Source organism: Lipophrys pholis (assembly GCF_963383615.2).
Source record: "Lipophrys pholis genome assembly, chromosome: 6".
NCBI lineage: Eukaryota > Metazoa > Chordata > Actinopteri > Blenniiformes > Blenniidae > Lipophrys > Lipophrys pholis.
In genome coordinates, this window is record NC_137629.1 from 1,404,052 (window position 1) to 1,420,096 (window position 16,045).

A 16,045-nucleotide genomic window follows, 5' to 3' on the forward strand; every position below is an offset into this window, starting at 1 on the left:
TCTAGTAGTAAACACTTGATTTTATTAAACACTTGATTCTAGTAGTGAACACTTGGTTTCAGTAGTAAACACTTGATTCTAGTAGTAAACACTTGGTTTCAGTAGTAAACACTTGATTTTATTAAACACTTGATTCTAGTAGTAAACACTTGGTTTTAGTAAACACTTGATTCTAGTAGTAAACACTTGGATATACTAGAAAATACTTGATTGTAGTAGTAAACACTTGATTGTATGAGTAAACACATGGTTATAGTAGAAAACACTTGGTTTCAGTAGTAAACACTTGATTCTAGTAGTAAACACTTGATTTTAGTAAACACTTGATTCTAGTAGTAAACACTAGGTTTCAGTCGTAAACACTAGGTTTCAGTCGTAAACACTTGGTTTCAGTAGTAAACACTTGATTCTAGTAGTAAACACTAGGTTTCAGTAGTAAACACTTGATTCTAGTAGTAAACACTTGATTTTAGTAAACACTTGATTCTAGTAGTAAACACTAGGTTTCAGTCGTAAACACTAGGTTTCAGTCGTAAACACTTGGTTTCAGTAGTAAACACTTGATTCTAGTAGTAAACACTAGGTTTCAGTAGTAAACACTTGATTCTAGTAGTAAACACTTGATTTTAGTAAACACTTGATTCTAGTAGTAAACACTAGGTTTCAGTAGTAAACACTTGATTCTAGTAGTAAACACTAGGTTTCAGTAGTAAACACTTGATTCTAGTAGTAAACACTAGGTTTCAGTAGTAAACACTTGATTCTAGTAGTAAACACTAGGTTTCAGTAGTAAACACTTGATTTTAGTAAACACTTGATTCTAGTAGTAAACACTAGGTTTCAGTCGTAAACACTTGGTTTCAGTAGTAAACACTTGATTCTAGTAGTAAACACTAGGTTTCAGTAGTAAACACTTGATTCTAGTAGTAAACACTTGATTTTAGTAAACACTTGATTCTAGTAGTAAACACTAGGTTTCAGTAGTAAACACTTGATTTTAGTAAACACTTGATTCTAGTAGTAAACACTGGGTTTCAGTCGTAAACACTTGGTTTCAGTAGTAAACACTTGATTCTAGTAGTAAACACTTGATTTTAGTAAACACTTGATTCTAGTAGTAAACACTTGGTTTCAGTAGTAAACACTTGATTCTAGTAGTAAACACTTGATTTTAGTAAACACTTGATTCTAGTAGTAAACACTAGGTTTCAGTAGTAAACACGTGATTCTAGTAGTAAACACTTGATTCTAGTATAGTAAACACTTGATTCTAGTAGTAAACACTAGGTTTCAGTAGTAAACACGTGATTCTAGTAGTAAACACTTGATTCTAGTAGTAAACACTAGGTTTCAGTCGTAAACACTTGATTCTAGTAGTAAACACTTGATTCTAGTAGTAAACACTAGGTTTCAGTCGTAAACACTTGATTCTAGTAGTAAACACTTGATTCTAGTAGTAAACACTAGGTTTCAGTAGTAAACACGTGATTCTAGTATAGTAAACACTTGATTCTAGTAGTAAACACTAGGTTTCAGTCGTAAACACGTGATTCTAGTAGTAAACACGTGATTCTAGTATAGTAAACACTTGATTCTAGTAGTAAACACTAGGTTTCAGTCGTAAACACTTGATTCTAGTAGTAAACACTTGATTCTAGTAGTAAACACGTGATTCTAGTATAGTAAACACTTGATTCTAGTAGTAAACACTAGGTTTCAGTCGTAAACACTTGATTCTAGTAGTAAACACTTGATTCTAGTAGTAAACACAGTAAAACCACACTCAGGAGTCGTGAATGATCCGAGATCAACAGATGTTTAGCAGCTTCCTGTTTCACGGTTGCGTCGATTCGTTGACGTGATCAGAAAGTGATAATTCCTCCTGCTGGTACCGAGTGAAGCTCCTGAACATTCCTGAGTCGCTTCCTGTCACATTCACACTCCTTCTAGTGTGGAAACAGACTTTAGTACTCAGTTACCAGCCGCCCCGCTGCCGCTGGAATTCCTTCCTTCATATCAGAAATGTAGACGTTTACAAACCTGCTGCCCCTTCCCACCTCCCACCTCCCACCTCCCACTTCCCACCTCCCACTTCCCACTTCCCACTTCCCACTTCCCACTGAACCTGCCTCACATGGACCTCCGATCAGTTAAATGACCGTATTGATCATTTCTGCTGCTTTGCACCTTTAATGTTTAGTGATTTATAAATGTTTGCTGCTCCTGCAGAAGGTGAATTTACATAAATGATAACCTCTTTATCATCACACAGCAGTGAGGAATTAATCACCAGCTGATATATGAAATTAAAACGATGTTGAATACAAAAGGTGGTCATAATGTTGTGGCTCGTTAAGTTCTGAATCCATAAAAAGGAAACCGTCCATGCAGCCGGCGGTTCGCTCATGAATAACACTTTTCTAATTTCATGTTTTTATGCAGAGAAATGAGTCAATAAACATTTAAACATTTGTGGTTCATCAAAATATTTCTGGTATCGTCACCGAACTTTATGAGGAGTTTGTTTTCATGACTCAGCAGCTTTTGTTTGTTGTTTTGACTAAAGTTTCACTTAAATGTCATTCAAGCAAAATAAACAAACACTCCTCCTCTCCTCCACCCCTCCTCCCCTCTTCTCCTCCCTTCTTCTCCTCCACTCCTCCTCTCCTCCACCCCTCCTCCCCTCTTCTCCTCCCTTCTTCTCCTCCACTCCTCCTCTCCTCCACCCCTCCTCCCCTCTTCTCCTCCCTTCTTCTCCTCCACTCCTCTCCTCCACCCCTCCTCCCCTCTTCTCCTCCCTTCTTCTCCTCCACTCCTCCTCTCCTCCACCCCTCCTCCCCTCTTCTCCTCCTCGTCTCCACTCCTCCACTCCTCCACTCTTCTACACCTCCTCTCCTCCTCTCCTCCACTCCTCTTCTCCTCCACTCCTCCTCCCCTCTTCTCCTCCTCTCCTCCTCTCCTCTACTCCTCCAATCCTCCTCTCCTCCTCTCCTCCACTCCGCCACTCTTCTACACCTCCTCTCCTCCTCTTCTCCACTCCTCCTCTCCTCCACTCCTCCACTCCGCCACTCTTCTACACCTCCTCTCCTCCTCTTCTCCACTCCTCCTCTCCTCCACTCCTCCACTCCTCCACTCTTCTACACCTCCTCTCCTCTACTCCTTCACTCCTCCACTCTTCTACACCTCCTCTCCTCCTCTTCTCCTCTCATCCTCTCCTCCTCTCCTCCACTCCTCCTCTCCTCCACGCTGCCCGGTTGGCAGCCTCCTCGGGGGTTTACAGATTACAGATTACAGATTACAGTTACTCTCCATGTCTTGGATACAGGAGGCGAGTACTGAGGAGAAAACGATTGAATTCCCGTCTCGCCTCAGAATTTCTTCAGGAACGTCAGAAAACCGCTGAAATTCAAAACGTCTAAACTCTCATCATTACGGTGCTTCTTCTGGTGAAAACTGTCTCAAAGGATGGAACTGGAGATGGAGGGAGGAGAGAGAGGGAGGGAGGGAGGGAGGGAGGGAGGGAGGGAGGAGAAAGAGGGAAGGAGGAGAGAGAGGGAGGGAGGAGAGAGAGGGAGGGAGGAGAGAGAGGGAAGGAGGAGAAAGAGGGAAGGAGGAGAGAGAGGGAGGGAGGAGAAAGAGGGAGGGAGGAGAGAGAGGGAAGGAGGAGAGGGAGGAGAGAGAGGGAGGAGAGAGAGGGAGGGAGGGAGGGAGGGAGGGAGGGAAGGAAGAGAAAGAGGGAGGGAGGAGAGAGAGGGAGGGAGGAGAGAGAGGGAAGGAGGAGAGAGAGGGAGGAGAGAGAGGGAAGGAGGAGAAAGAGGGAGGGAGGAGAGAGAGGGAAGGAGGAGAGAGAGGGAGGAGAGAGAGGGAAGGAGGAGAAAGAGGGAGGGAGGAGAGAGAGGGAAGGAGGAGAGAGAGGGAGGAGAGAGAGGGAGGGAGGAGAATAAGGGAGGGAGGAGAGAGAGGGAGGGAGGAGAGAGAGGGAGGGAGGAGAGAGGGAGGCAGGAGAATAAGGGAGGGAGGAGAGAGAGAGAGGGAGGAGAAAGAGGGAGGGAGGAGAGAGAGGGAAGGAGGAGAGAGAGGGAGGAGAGAGAGGGAAGGAGGAGAGAGAGGGAGGAGAGAGAGGGAAGGAGAACAAAGAGAAAGCGAGGGAGGAGATGGAGTGAGGGAGGAAAGAGAGGGACTGTGGAAAGGTGATGGAGGGAGGAGATGGAGGAGATGAAGAGAGGGAGCGAGGGAGGAGAAGGATTGAGGAAGGAGTGAAAAGAGGAGCTTCTGCAGAGATTATAATCCAGTCTGTAATCCCTGTGTTTCCTGTGTAAACAGGCTGCTGAGCTCCATCAAACCAGGTCTGGTGAAGAAGATCAACCGGCTGCCGACTCCCGTCGCTGCTCTGGTGAGTCACTTTTCAGATCTGAAGAAGGAGGTGGAGGTCCTGACGGAGCTGAGAGGAGAAAGAGTGAAGTAAACTAAGGTCAGGACCCGGTGACCCCCAGGTTCCCTCCTCCATCCCTCCATCCCCCCTCCATCCCTCCTCCATCCCCCCTCTATCCCTCCTCCATCCCTCCTCCATCCCTCCTCCATTCCTCCTCCATCCCCCCTCTATCCCTCCTCCATCCCTCCTCCACCCCCCCTCCATCCCTCCTCCATCCCTCCTCCATCCCCCCTCCATCCCCCCCTCCATCCCTCCTCCATCCCTCCTCCATCGCCCCTCCATCCCTCCTCCATTCCTCCTCCACCCCTCCTCCACCCCCCCATCCCCCCTCCATTCCTCCTCAATCCCTCCTCCACCCCCCCTCCACCCCCCTCCATTCCTCCTCCATCCCTCCTCCATCCCCCCTCCACCCCTCAGCCACCCCCCCTCCATCCCTCCTCCATTCCTCCTCCATCCCTCCTCCACCCCCCCTCCACCCCCCTCCATTCCTCCTCCATCCCTCCTCCATCCCTCCTCCATCCCCCCTCAATCCCTCCTCCATCCCTCCTCCATCCCTCCTCCATCCCTCCTCCATCCCCCCTCCATCCCTCCTCCATCCCTCCTCCATCCCCCCTCCACCCCTCCTCCACCCCCCCTCCACCCCCCCTCCATCCCTCCTCTGATTTCAGAGTCGATCATCTCACCTGCTCAAGGTGTTTCTACAAACAGCTGATGAAGCAGTAAAAAGACGTCTTTCATTTACTGCTTCATCAAACAGCCAATCAGAGTCCAGGAAGCTCTCAGCCTCTTTGACCTATTGACCTTGAACAAAGGACACAACTTCAGCTTCCTTTACACGGTTCAGGCAAAAACTGCATTTTGCATTTTGTTTTCAGAAAAGTTTTCCGTTTCCATGGCAACACTTTGCGTGTCTGTTGTACAGACAGATTAGCACTGCTGCTTCCTGAAGGTTCGACTGGAGGGAAAGAGTTTGTGTCTCGCTGGAGCTGAAGTGGATCCAGACACTGATGCTGTTCAGGACAGTGAAGCTCGTTCATAATGATCCAATCTCCTCACCGGGATGAAGTCGGCCTTTCAGAGCCGCTACCTGAATGTAAACACCCTGAAACCTGATCACTTCCTGATCACACGGCTGCTGATTTCACTTTAACCCCTCGACAGCTGGAAGATACTGACAAATGATAAAAAACTTTACCATTGATATCCAGCAAAACCTCCAGGATTACTTCATTCTCCATTAACAAAAAAAATACTTCTTGGACAAGACACTACAAAAACACAGAAAATGCACTTTACTTTTGAAAAGTACCAACATAAAAACAATCCTCACGTTTTCCTTTCACAAAGGTTTGACATTCTAGTGGACAGACTAGTTAGTTGGATTGTCATTACGGTGACTGTCAAAATAAAAGTACCAAGTTGGATTGTCATTACGATGACTGTCAAAATAAAAGTACCAAGTCCAGGGGAATGGGGACAATGGATGTTGGGAGAAGATTTTGTTTGTCTGTGTGTATTTAAGAATTTTTTCATAAAGTCGTGTTTCAGTGACTGAGCACCGTTGTCGTGTGAACGGACTCCCACAATGCACCGGGGCCTCAGAGAGCAAACTGAACCAGATCTCATAACAGGTCAGAGAAAAACAATCTGACATGAGCAGCAGGAACAGTGGAGAGGGAAAACTCCATCATTCATGATTCACAACAGACTCTCTCTGTGCCGGGATGAAATTACCCAACATGAAATGAATATTAACTGGTTAACTAGTTAAATACACAGGATCGATTTGGTCTTCACTGCTACTGGTTCAAAAACAGAACACTTCCCTCCATCTCTCCTTAAAGTCAGAATAACTGAGATTTATCACTCTTAAAATCACATTTTCAACATGTTCGTGTCCAAAGATTTGAAAAATAAAGCTCATCTCATTCTTGGCTCAGAACAAATAATTAGTTCTTTATATTTTGACTCTAGTTTGGTGGAGAGGTGAAGAGATTTGACGAAGAGGATGTTTTGTTTTATTCCAGTGTTAAAGGTTGAAACGATGATTGTTTTCATCACAGAGACTCTTAAAAGCAGGATGATGTTCTTGTCTGATGTTGTTTTGGAAGTGTTGTCTGATTACACACTTTCCTCAAAGCCTCCTAGAGTTACTGCTGCACAAACAAGTGTTTTTCCTGTTTGTGGTTTTAAACCTGCTCACCTCGGCGGTGACTCAGTTCAGGCATCATGTCAGCGATGTGAACCCACATTCCCTGTTTTCCTGTTTGTCTTCATGTCATTTTCTACATTTAATGCCTCAATCTTACCACATTCACACAATATACTGTAAACGAGTTTCTCAAAGAAGTTATTAAACAGAACTTTTATGAAATTGTTTGTATTTTCAGGCTGAATTCAGCTTGTCTTTGTGATAATCTGAGAAAACCAGCAGACTGTGAGAACTGACCGATGCTACACCGTCATTATATAATGAAAACATAATAAATGTATAAGTACTACATTTACAAAGCAGAAAACAGGAGCTGACAGTGCTAGTTGGTCCTGAGAGACGAGTCAAGTTTACAAGTTTACATCAGTGGTCTGGAGTCGACCTGTAAAACTTTACAAAAAGAAAGTTGTCCCTTCCGGGTGTTTCTGTGTGAGAACTGTGCCATCGTTCATCCGTCCACACGTTAATAACGGCCTCTGTCAGATTTTCTTTCCCTTCCTCTCGGCCGTGGTCATGGAGGTGAGAAACACATAAACAGGAGTTCTGCTGTTATCTGCGCCATCGTAATAAAACACAGGCGACTCACTTCCTCTTCCTGTTTGGGGACTAATGAGAAAACGAGACTGTGTGGAGTTTAGACTGTTGGTCGGAGGCCGAGACGCAGTGAACAGGACGGTCGTCTGCTGTGGTATGGTCATGGTTTACAGAGCATAAACAGACCTGGTCCTGGTCCTGGTCCTGGTCCTGGTCCTGGTCCTGGTCTTGTTCCTGGTCCTCGTCAACATGTTGGTAGGAACTAGTTCTTCTGCACATGCTCAGTAGAGTCAATCAGAACAAAGTTTCCTCCGTGGTGTCATGACTCCCAGTCCCTATTCTCCTGGGAATTGGTAGTTTTATTTTGACAGTCACCATAATAACAATCCAATTTGGTGGTTTTATTTTGACAGTCACCGTAATAATAATCCGACTTGGGTTTTTTATTTTGACAGTCACCATAATAACGATCCAATTTGGTGGTTTTATTTTGACAGTCACTGTAATAACAATCCAACTTGGTGGTTTTATTTTGACAGTCACCATAATAACAATCCAACTTGGTGGTTTTATTTTGACAGTCACCATAATAACAATCCAACTTGGTGGTTTGTCCACTAGAATGTCCGTGTTCTCATTGTTCATGTTCAGAGCTCATTGTTCTCTGCTGTGTGTGTGTGTGTGTGTGTGTGTGTGTGTGTGTGTGTGTGTGTGTGTGTGTGTGTGTGTGTGTGTGTGTGTGTGTGTGTGTGTGTGTGTGTGTGTGTGTGTGTGTGTGTGTGTGTGTGTGTGTGTTCATTACCAGAACAACCAACATGTTAACTACATAGTCAAAATGTCGAGATGTAAACATGAAACTTTTCTGAGACTGAAGCACAAAAGCAGTTTTTAATTGAAACGTGACATCAGATGCTCTTACTTTGAAGGGTTGTTTTTTACATCATAACACGAATTTAATTCCAGCTTGATTGATTTTTTTCATTACCTTGATTTTAATATCTGTACGCTTCATTTCTAATTAGAAATAATCTGATCCTCATGGAAAAGCAAATGGAAAAGACAAAGACAAGACAGGACAAGCATTGACAAAATGGAATAAGCAAAGTCAAGATAGAAGAAGAATATGACTACCTTTGTGTTTTTGTATTATTGATTCTCTTTATAAGTCCACATTTATTTCCTTTTAATTTTGGCACTCCTGTGATTCCATAATTAGTATCAAGCACTAGCATTATTTATGTTTTTTTGCTGCAGTTATCACTGACTTGACTTTTTCTTTTTTAGTCTTTAGTCTTTAGTCTTTAGTCTTTTCTGGGTACTTGAGGCTGGACGTCGATGTCAAAGTCTATCTAACCACCCTTCTCCAAACACTTGGAGCTGTCCGTCAAAAGTGGGTTGTAAACGCCCAGCTTCCTGTTTTAGTGACACAGTTCAGACTCTCTCACACTCAAAGTGTGTTTTGCGCTGCTGTTATCAGAGGCAGGCTTCTGGAAAAGCAGGAGGAATGTGAGAAGAGTTTTCCAGGCTGTGAAGGTGTTTGAGTTCAGTTTTTCTTTTGATTGCAGAGTTGAGCGGCGCTCTGAAGCGTCTCCTCGGGCCGAAAGCTTTCAGCTCCGCTCTCTTTAATGAACACACTTTGAATTACAGCCTGGACTTCTGAGGGTTTCCGTCTCAAACGGGATTTATTTCCCTGCTACATGCGGCTTGTCTGATGAGAGGAGATGAATGTGGTGTAATTACAGTCAGGACTACATGTGTTCATGAGGGAGCACACAGTCCCTCCTCCAAGTACTTCAACTTTTTTTTTTTTTTGATCAATATGTATAAATATCATGTTAGAATCTCATATTGTCAGTTTTGAATGGGACCAGTGCAGTTATTCTCTTCATAATCTGGTTTCAGTTTAGAGGTCTTTGCATATGTCTGCATTTCCTTGTGTTCATGTAGTCATCCTCTCACTGCGTCGGCATTTTGCTGTGAGTTTATCACTTTGAGGAAATTACACACTCAAAACAGCAATACAGAATAAAAAACCAGGGAATGGAATCCGCTAACATCTTCATTTTTATTGGTTGGACTTGTTTTACACGCTCGTGTGCCGAGTTTCAGTTGTGAATAAGTGAGTTAGTTTAATCATTTCTGTGGAATATCAAGTTTTTTCTCCTTGTCAGGAAGTCTCCACCTCAAAGCTTCTCTGTGTCTGATATCAATCACATGTCGTTCTTCTTGAAATGAACCATTGGGAATCCCTTCAGTAGGGAATCCCAGCCCATCTCTGAAATCTAATCAAAGCAATTTACTGGCTGAATAGAATTAGTTCCAATGTGATGTGAGGATGTGGGAATGTGATGTGGAGTTGTAAAGTTTGGCAGTGAGAGCAAGGTGCTTCCTGTCTGCTCTTATTTTTAATGTATGGGACACAGACGACCTGCGGTCGGTCTGAACGCTCCTCACGGTGAAGCTGATCGGCCCGGTTATTCTCCCCGTCGCTGCGTCCTGGTCTAGGGTCTTATCCAGAGAATCCAGAAAGTCTGGAAGCTGCAGGGCGGGACTGAAGATAGAAACGGAAAATGATCCTGAGAACAAGTGTTTCCAAATGTGTGTGTGTGTGTGGGTGTGGGTGTGGGTGTGTGTGTGTGTGTGGGGGGGGGGGGGGGGTAGTTTGGACAATCGGGGTGGAGAGGAAACGGTGACACCCTGAGAGAGAGAAAAGAGGAGGGGCTTAGCCTTGTGGCCCTGAGAGAGAGAGAGAGAGAGAGAGAGAGAGAGAGAGAGAGAGAGCGAGAGAGACAGAGAGAGAGAGAGAGAGAGAGAGAGAGAGAGAGAGGCTGGGAACAGGACAGGAGAGATCGTCTCAGGTTGCATCCAACAAAAGAGTTTATCAGAAAGTGCAGAAGAGAGAGGGAGGAAGAACGAGTTGATGAAGAGAAGCTGAAATATAGGAGAGAGAGAGAGAGAGAGACAGAGACACAGAGAGAGAGAGAGAGAGAGAGAGAGAGAGAGAGAGAGAGAGAGACACAGAGACACAGAGAGAGAGAGAGAGAGAGAGACAGAGAGAGAGAGAGAGAGAGAGAGAGAGAGAGAGAATCAGGAGAACATTCTGGATTTAAGAAGAGAAGAGATGTAAGACAGTGAAACACAGAAGCTGAAGGTGTTTCGTTACTCTACAGGTATCTTGATGTGTGTGTGTGTGTGTGTGTGTGTGTGTGTGTGTGTGTGTGTGTGTGTGTGTGTGTGTACCACAGGACAACGTCACTGTGTTCCTGCGAGGCTGTGAGCAGTTGGGACTGAAAGGCTCTCAGCTGTTTGACCCTGGAGACCTGCAGGACACGTCGACCAGCTCCACCTCCAGGTGAGACTTTGAACTGCACTCAAACCTTCAAACTCTAACTTCAAACTCTAACTTTTAAACTCTAACCTCAAACTTCAAACTCTAACTTCAAACTCTAACTTTACCCTTCAAACTCTAACTTTAAACTCTAACTTTGAACTCTAACCTCAAACTTTAAACTCAAACTTCAAACTCTAACTTTACACTCTAACCTCAAACTTCAAACTCTAACTTTAAACTCTAACTTTACACTCTAACTTCAAACTCTAACTTTAAACTCTGACCTCTGACTTTAAACTCTAACTTTAAACTCAAACTTTAAACTCTAACTTTACACTCTAACCTCAAACTTCAAACTAACTTTAAACTCTAACCTCAAACTTCAAACTCTAACTTTAAACTCTAACCTCAAACCTCAGTTTGACCTCAGTCCTCCATCACATTGAGGACTGATCATTAAAATAACTTATCAAACTGTTGAATCCTCATGAGCTTCACCTCTGAGTGGCTTCATGACATGAATCTCTTGTGTGTTAGAAGACTGATATGAACACACTCGTCCTCTGTGTGGACGGACTGAATGATGACAAACACTCTGATTGTGTGATGATAGATGGCTGCTGCTCGCTGTCTCTGTCTCTGTCAGTCTGTCAGTCTCTGCTTCAGACAGTTACTCAGTTCACTGCCACACCGCTGAGTCAACGGGACTCCATGGAACTTTGTGTCAGCGAGGGAACAACGGGATTTCTGTTTCTGAGCATCACCCCTCTGTTGCCTAGCAACAAGCCAGCCACACGCTGTTTACAGTGAACTGTGTGTGTGTGTGTGTGTGTGTGTGTGTGTGTGTGTGTGTGTGTGTGTGTGTGTGTGTGTGTGTGTGTGTGTGTGTGTGTGTGGTGCTTGGCACGGTCCCCTCACAGCAGGAGGTCTTGGGTTTGATTCTGTGGAGTTAGCATGACCAGGGGCAGCATGGCTCGAGTGGTAGAGCGATCGTCTACCAATCGAAAGTTGCAGGTTCGATTCCCGTCTACATGCCAGTGTGAGCAAGACACTGAACCCCTAACCGCTCCCATTGGACTGACAGCGCCTTGTATGGCTGCAGCTTCCAATGGCGTGTGACTGTGATGAACCATGTGACGTGCTCTGTGGCTGCTGACGCGGTGGTTTCTGAGTGACGGTTCATGTCGGGATGATCTGACACAAAGTGTGAACTCACCCTGCACTTTTCAGTTTTCATGCTTTTAACCAGCGTTTTATTCAGAATGACAACATGATTAACATCGAGAACAAAGAACTTTTAGTTTCACTTGTTTTGAGTCGAGAGTTTTTAACGTGCGGCCACTGCAAAATATTTAGCATTCGACAAGATTTAAAATCTTATTTTTAGACATGATGGATATTTTGGCTTGTTTTAAAAGTTATTTACTAATTTTTAGTCCTTGATTTTACAGTATGACCCTAAATCTAGATAGAAAAATGTTATTTCAAGATTTCTCATCAAGTAGAATTTACTTGCTGCGTGGACTGATCATTTCAGAGGTTAGAGTAACTTTGTTCTTAAATTTAGTGTTAATATAGTATGGTTGTGATTTTTTGCATGTGGCTCTTCAGTTCGCTCCACAAAGCTTTCAGACAAGTCAATGGAAATCAGTTATTGTCTTGTTTGGGGTTAGAGTCATCACACATTCATCTTATTTGTATATCAGACATTTCTAAAGTAGTTCTGGCAAAAATTTCTCAAATAATATAAATGGCCAAATAATTAAAATAGCTAAAAAACAAATAAATAATTAAACAATAACCCAACCTCGCTCTGCGATCTTTATTTGTCATGGTTAAACATGTTTTCTGCTCCAGATTAATTAAAAAGTAGAGACAAAAATGTTTTTAATCACCTTCAGTTTTCAGTCTGTGACCCTCGGGGGGTCAGGTGCTGTATGAGTAAAGTTAGTCCTGGGGGGTGAAATGTTCAGTCTTTGTGTGTTTGTCCTCTGCTGGAGTCGTGATCTCTCCTGGACGGCTGTTTAATCTGAAGCCGGTTCCAAAGTTGTGCAGACGGGTTCTAATGTTGCTGGAATGTTTCAGAAACTGTTAATTAAACAGTTAAAACTGAGTTTTCTTATAAAGATGTAAACTTCAGGACTTGTTCAGGGAAAGCTGAGCTTTAATCAAGTGAATGTGCTCCCTGCATCCGCGACCTGGAGTGTTATGTTCACTGCTTATGTAAGAATGTTTAGTGCAGGAAGCAGTTTTCTGGCCCGTCCTGTCAGGAAGCGGCTCCCCGCTCCGCCTCTCGTATATCTGGACAGGTGTTTACTCCTCCAGGAAACGGGCAGGCAGGTTCTTGTACGCCGTGAGCTCAGCCTCCAAACATCTCATCTTCATGCGGTGTTGATGGAAGCAGATCGATCCGGAGATAAGAGACGGTTCACCGGGGAGAGTCGGTGAAAGCTTCAGGTTCCACTCGGCTGTCGTACAAATTTAAACAATTTGAAAAGAAGATTCAAATTCTTTCTGTCAAAGGTTAAAAACACAAACACACTTCAGCTGGCACCAGGTTTTAAACTGTTTCTATGACACACTAATGTTGATATGAATTTAACTTCATGATGAAATGAAGACAAACATTGAAACAGTGAAGCTGATATATATTTTTTTTGATCATGATGATTGGATTATTTATTTAGTAAGTGCTGAAAAAAGATTCCGTTTGTCATCAAAGCTATTTAAGATGTCAACTAAAGAAAATGACAGCACATTTTAAAGTTCTTGTGCGCAAACGTTGTCCAGTTAAAGGCGTCCAGGTCTGAAGCATCGTAGAGACGGACAGGTTGTCTCACCTGTCTGTTATTGTAAGAGAACAAATGTGGGCAACATGCAAACTCCACCCTGAAAGAATCAAACCGGGCGTGTTTCACTGTGAGGAGAGCGTTCTAACCACTGCACCACCTACAGCCCCACAAATAAATACACTCTTTTAATGCTCGTTTGGTTTGATTCCAACAACTTTTTATTTTAAACAAGTATTTAGAAGGGTCATATTATGATAAATCCACTTCCTAAAGGTTCTCCAGCAGTACTACCCGTCCCCATACCTGGACTGACGTCCCAGAAGTGAAGACAGTCTGTCCTCTCTGTCCCTGGCTTGTTTCAGGTTTTAAAAAGTGTGTTGCTCCAAGCAGCCAATCAGAAATCAAACCCTATATAGTGTCATCGGGGGTTTAGCCAATCCCAATCAAGGTAGGCCCTCCCTTTGACTCCTCCCACAATTAGGCAGCTCTGCTCTGGCACATGGCACCACGAGAGGAAGTACTTCCTCCTCTTCCCAAGATGGGCATGTGTGGGCGGAGCCAGTCCAGCTCACACAGACACAGCAGATTCTGAATGCAGCTCCTATGATCCAATATTCAAATGAGGAAAATCAAGGAGGAGCTAGAAACTTAGAATACTGAAGGTTTCTGGACCGACCAGACCAGGAGGAGGAGGAGAACAGGAGGAGGAGATGAGGAGAACAGGAGGAGGAGGAGGAGGAGAACAGGAGGAGGAGATGAGGAGAACAGGAGGAGGAGGAGGAGAACAGGAGGAGGAGAAGAACAGGAGGAACAGGAGGAGGAGGAGGAGAACAGGAGGAGGAGGAGGAGGAGAACAGGAGGAGAACAAGAGGAGGAGGAGGTGAACAGGAGGAGGAGGGCAACAGGAGGAGAACAAGAGGAGGAGGAGGTGAACAGGAGGAAGAGGTGAACAGGAGGAGGAGGAGAACAGGAGGAGGAGGACAGGAGGAGGAGGGCAACAGGAGGAGAACAAGAGGAGGAGGAGGTGAACAGGAGGAAGAGGTGAACAGGAGGAAGAGGTGAACAGGAGGAGGAGGAGAACAGGAGGTGGAGGAGGAGGAGAACAGGAGGAGGAGGACAGGAGGAGGAGATGAACAGGAGAACAGGAGGAGAACAGGAGGAGGAGGAGGTGAACAGGAGGAAGAGGTGAACAGGAGGAGGAGGAGAACAGGAGGTGGAGGAGGAGGAGAACAGGAGGAGGAGGACAGGAGGAGAACAGGAGGAGGACAGGAGGAGGAGGAGAACAAGAGGAGGAGGAGGTGAACAGGAGGAAGAGGTGAACAGGAGGAGGAGGAGAACAGGAGGAGGAGGAGGTGATATCTGGAGGACAGGAGAACTTTAAACTAATCAACATTCACTTTGTCTGAAACCAAAATAGTTTGTATGTCAAACTGGCTGTAGTCATCACTTTACAACAATAATAATTATCATGAATGTTTTTGGCAGCAGGAGGTGGAAGAGGAGGTGGAGGAGCAGGAGGTGGAGGAGGAGGAGGATGGAGGAGGAGGAGCAGGAGGTGGAACAGGAGGAGAAGGAGGTGGATTTGGAGCAGGAAGAGGTGGAGGAGCAGGAGGTGGAGGAGGAGGAGGTGGAGGAGCAGGAGGTGGAGGAGCAGGATGTGGAGGAGGAGGAGCAAGAGCGGCAGGAGGAGCAGGAGGTGGAACAGGAGGAGAAGGAGGAGGAGCAGGAGGTGGATGTGGAGCAGGAGGAGGTGGAGGAGCAGGAGGTGGAGGAGCAGGAGGTGGACCAGATCTTCCCCTCCAGAGACCCTCACCTCGCTCCTCTTTGTTCCTCTGCTGTCATGAAAGCCTCTGCAGGTTAATTACTGAGTGGCTGCTGTTGAGTGACGGCGCCTCGAGGCTTCAGGATCAGTTGTAAACATTCTCCCAGCAGATTCCAGAATCCCCGTCTCGAGATATTGATCTGGGTTTTATCTGACATGTGAAGAAACCCCCGTCTCTGTTTCCTGTTACACGTTGAAGAAAACCTTCCTGTGAGACGTTTTGAGCTGCCTTCCTTCTCTGGCTCTCGTTCTTATATATAGTATACATGTATATAGTCAGGACTTGTTAAGCTGGGATGAAGTTCGTCCTGCAGATTTTACAGATGATCCTCACACACCTTCACAGTGTGAATGACTGGATCCAGATTACACATCAAGCAAGCTGCTTCTCATCCATTAGGTCCGTCCTGGTCCACAAATAGGCACCAAGTCGTATTTAAAGGTTTAGAAGGTCTTTCAGGAGAACTGCTCACTGACTGCTGGATGTTTCCACCACAATCCCTCCTCCTGCGCCGATAATTCTCTTCAATATGTATGAGTCAGTTTCTTTTTGTTCTTTTGTGTCTTTGTGAAGTGGTGTGACCCTTCCTGACCCTGATCCTCAGAGCCGTCTGTCCAGGTCACTCCTGTTTCCTTCTACATTATTGATTCAACACATTATTGACTTCCTGTTAATCTATCGGCATGTGCTGCCCTCACTCTTTTATCCTCCACTATCTTGGAAAGCCTGTTTATCTCCCTCCTAACTGGACGTCATGGAGGAACATGCATTTGTGGGATGAGCTCATTCGGTTTCCATCATGACATCGGCCTCTTTGGTACTTCCTGTTTACAACAGGATGTGATTCATGCTGGTTTACTATAACATAAATCAGTCTTTATCTAAAATACTCAAATAATACAATGGTGCTATTTTAAATAG

The 16,045-nt window shown here is 44.8% G+C and overlaps 1 protein-coding gene across 1 annotated transcript in view; it reads left to right on the plus strand.

Moving 5' to 3' along the window:
• The window catches only part of LOC308111188 (LIM and calponin homology domains-containing protein 1-like), a 103,492-nt gene that overhangs the window by 33,251 nt on the left and 54,196 nt on the right, over nt 1–16,045 (plus strand). The window contains exons 3-4 of the mRNA XM_080465994.1: nt 4,324–4,393; nt 10,424–10,530. Of these exons, the coding sequence (XP_080322120.1) occupies nt 4,324–4,393; nt 10,424–10,530 (177 nt within the window). The remainder of the gene's footprint in view (nt 1–4,323; nt 4,394–10,423; nt 10,531–16,045) is intronic.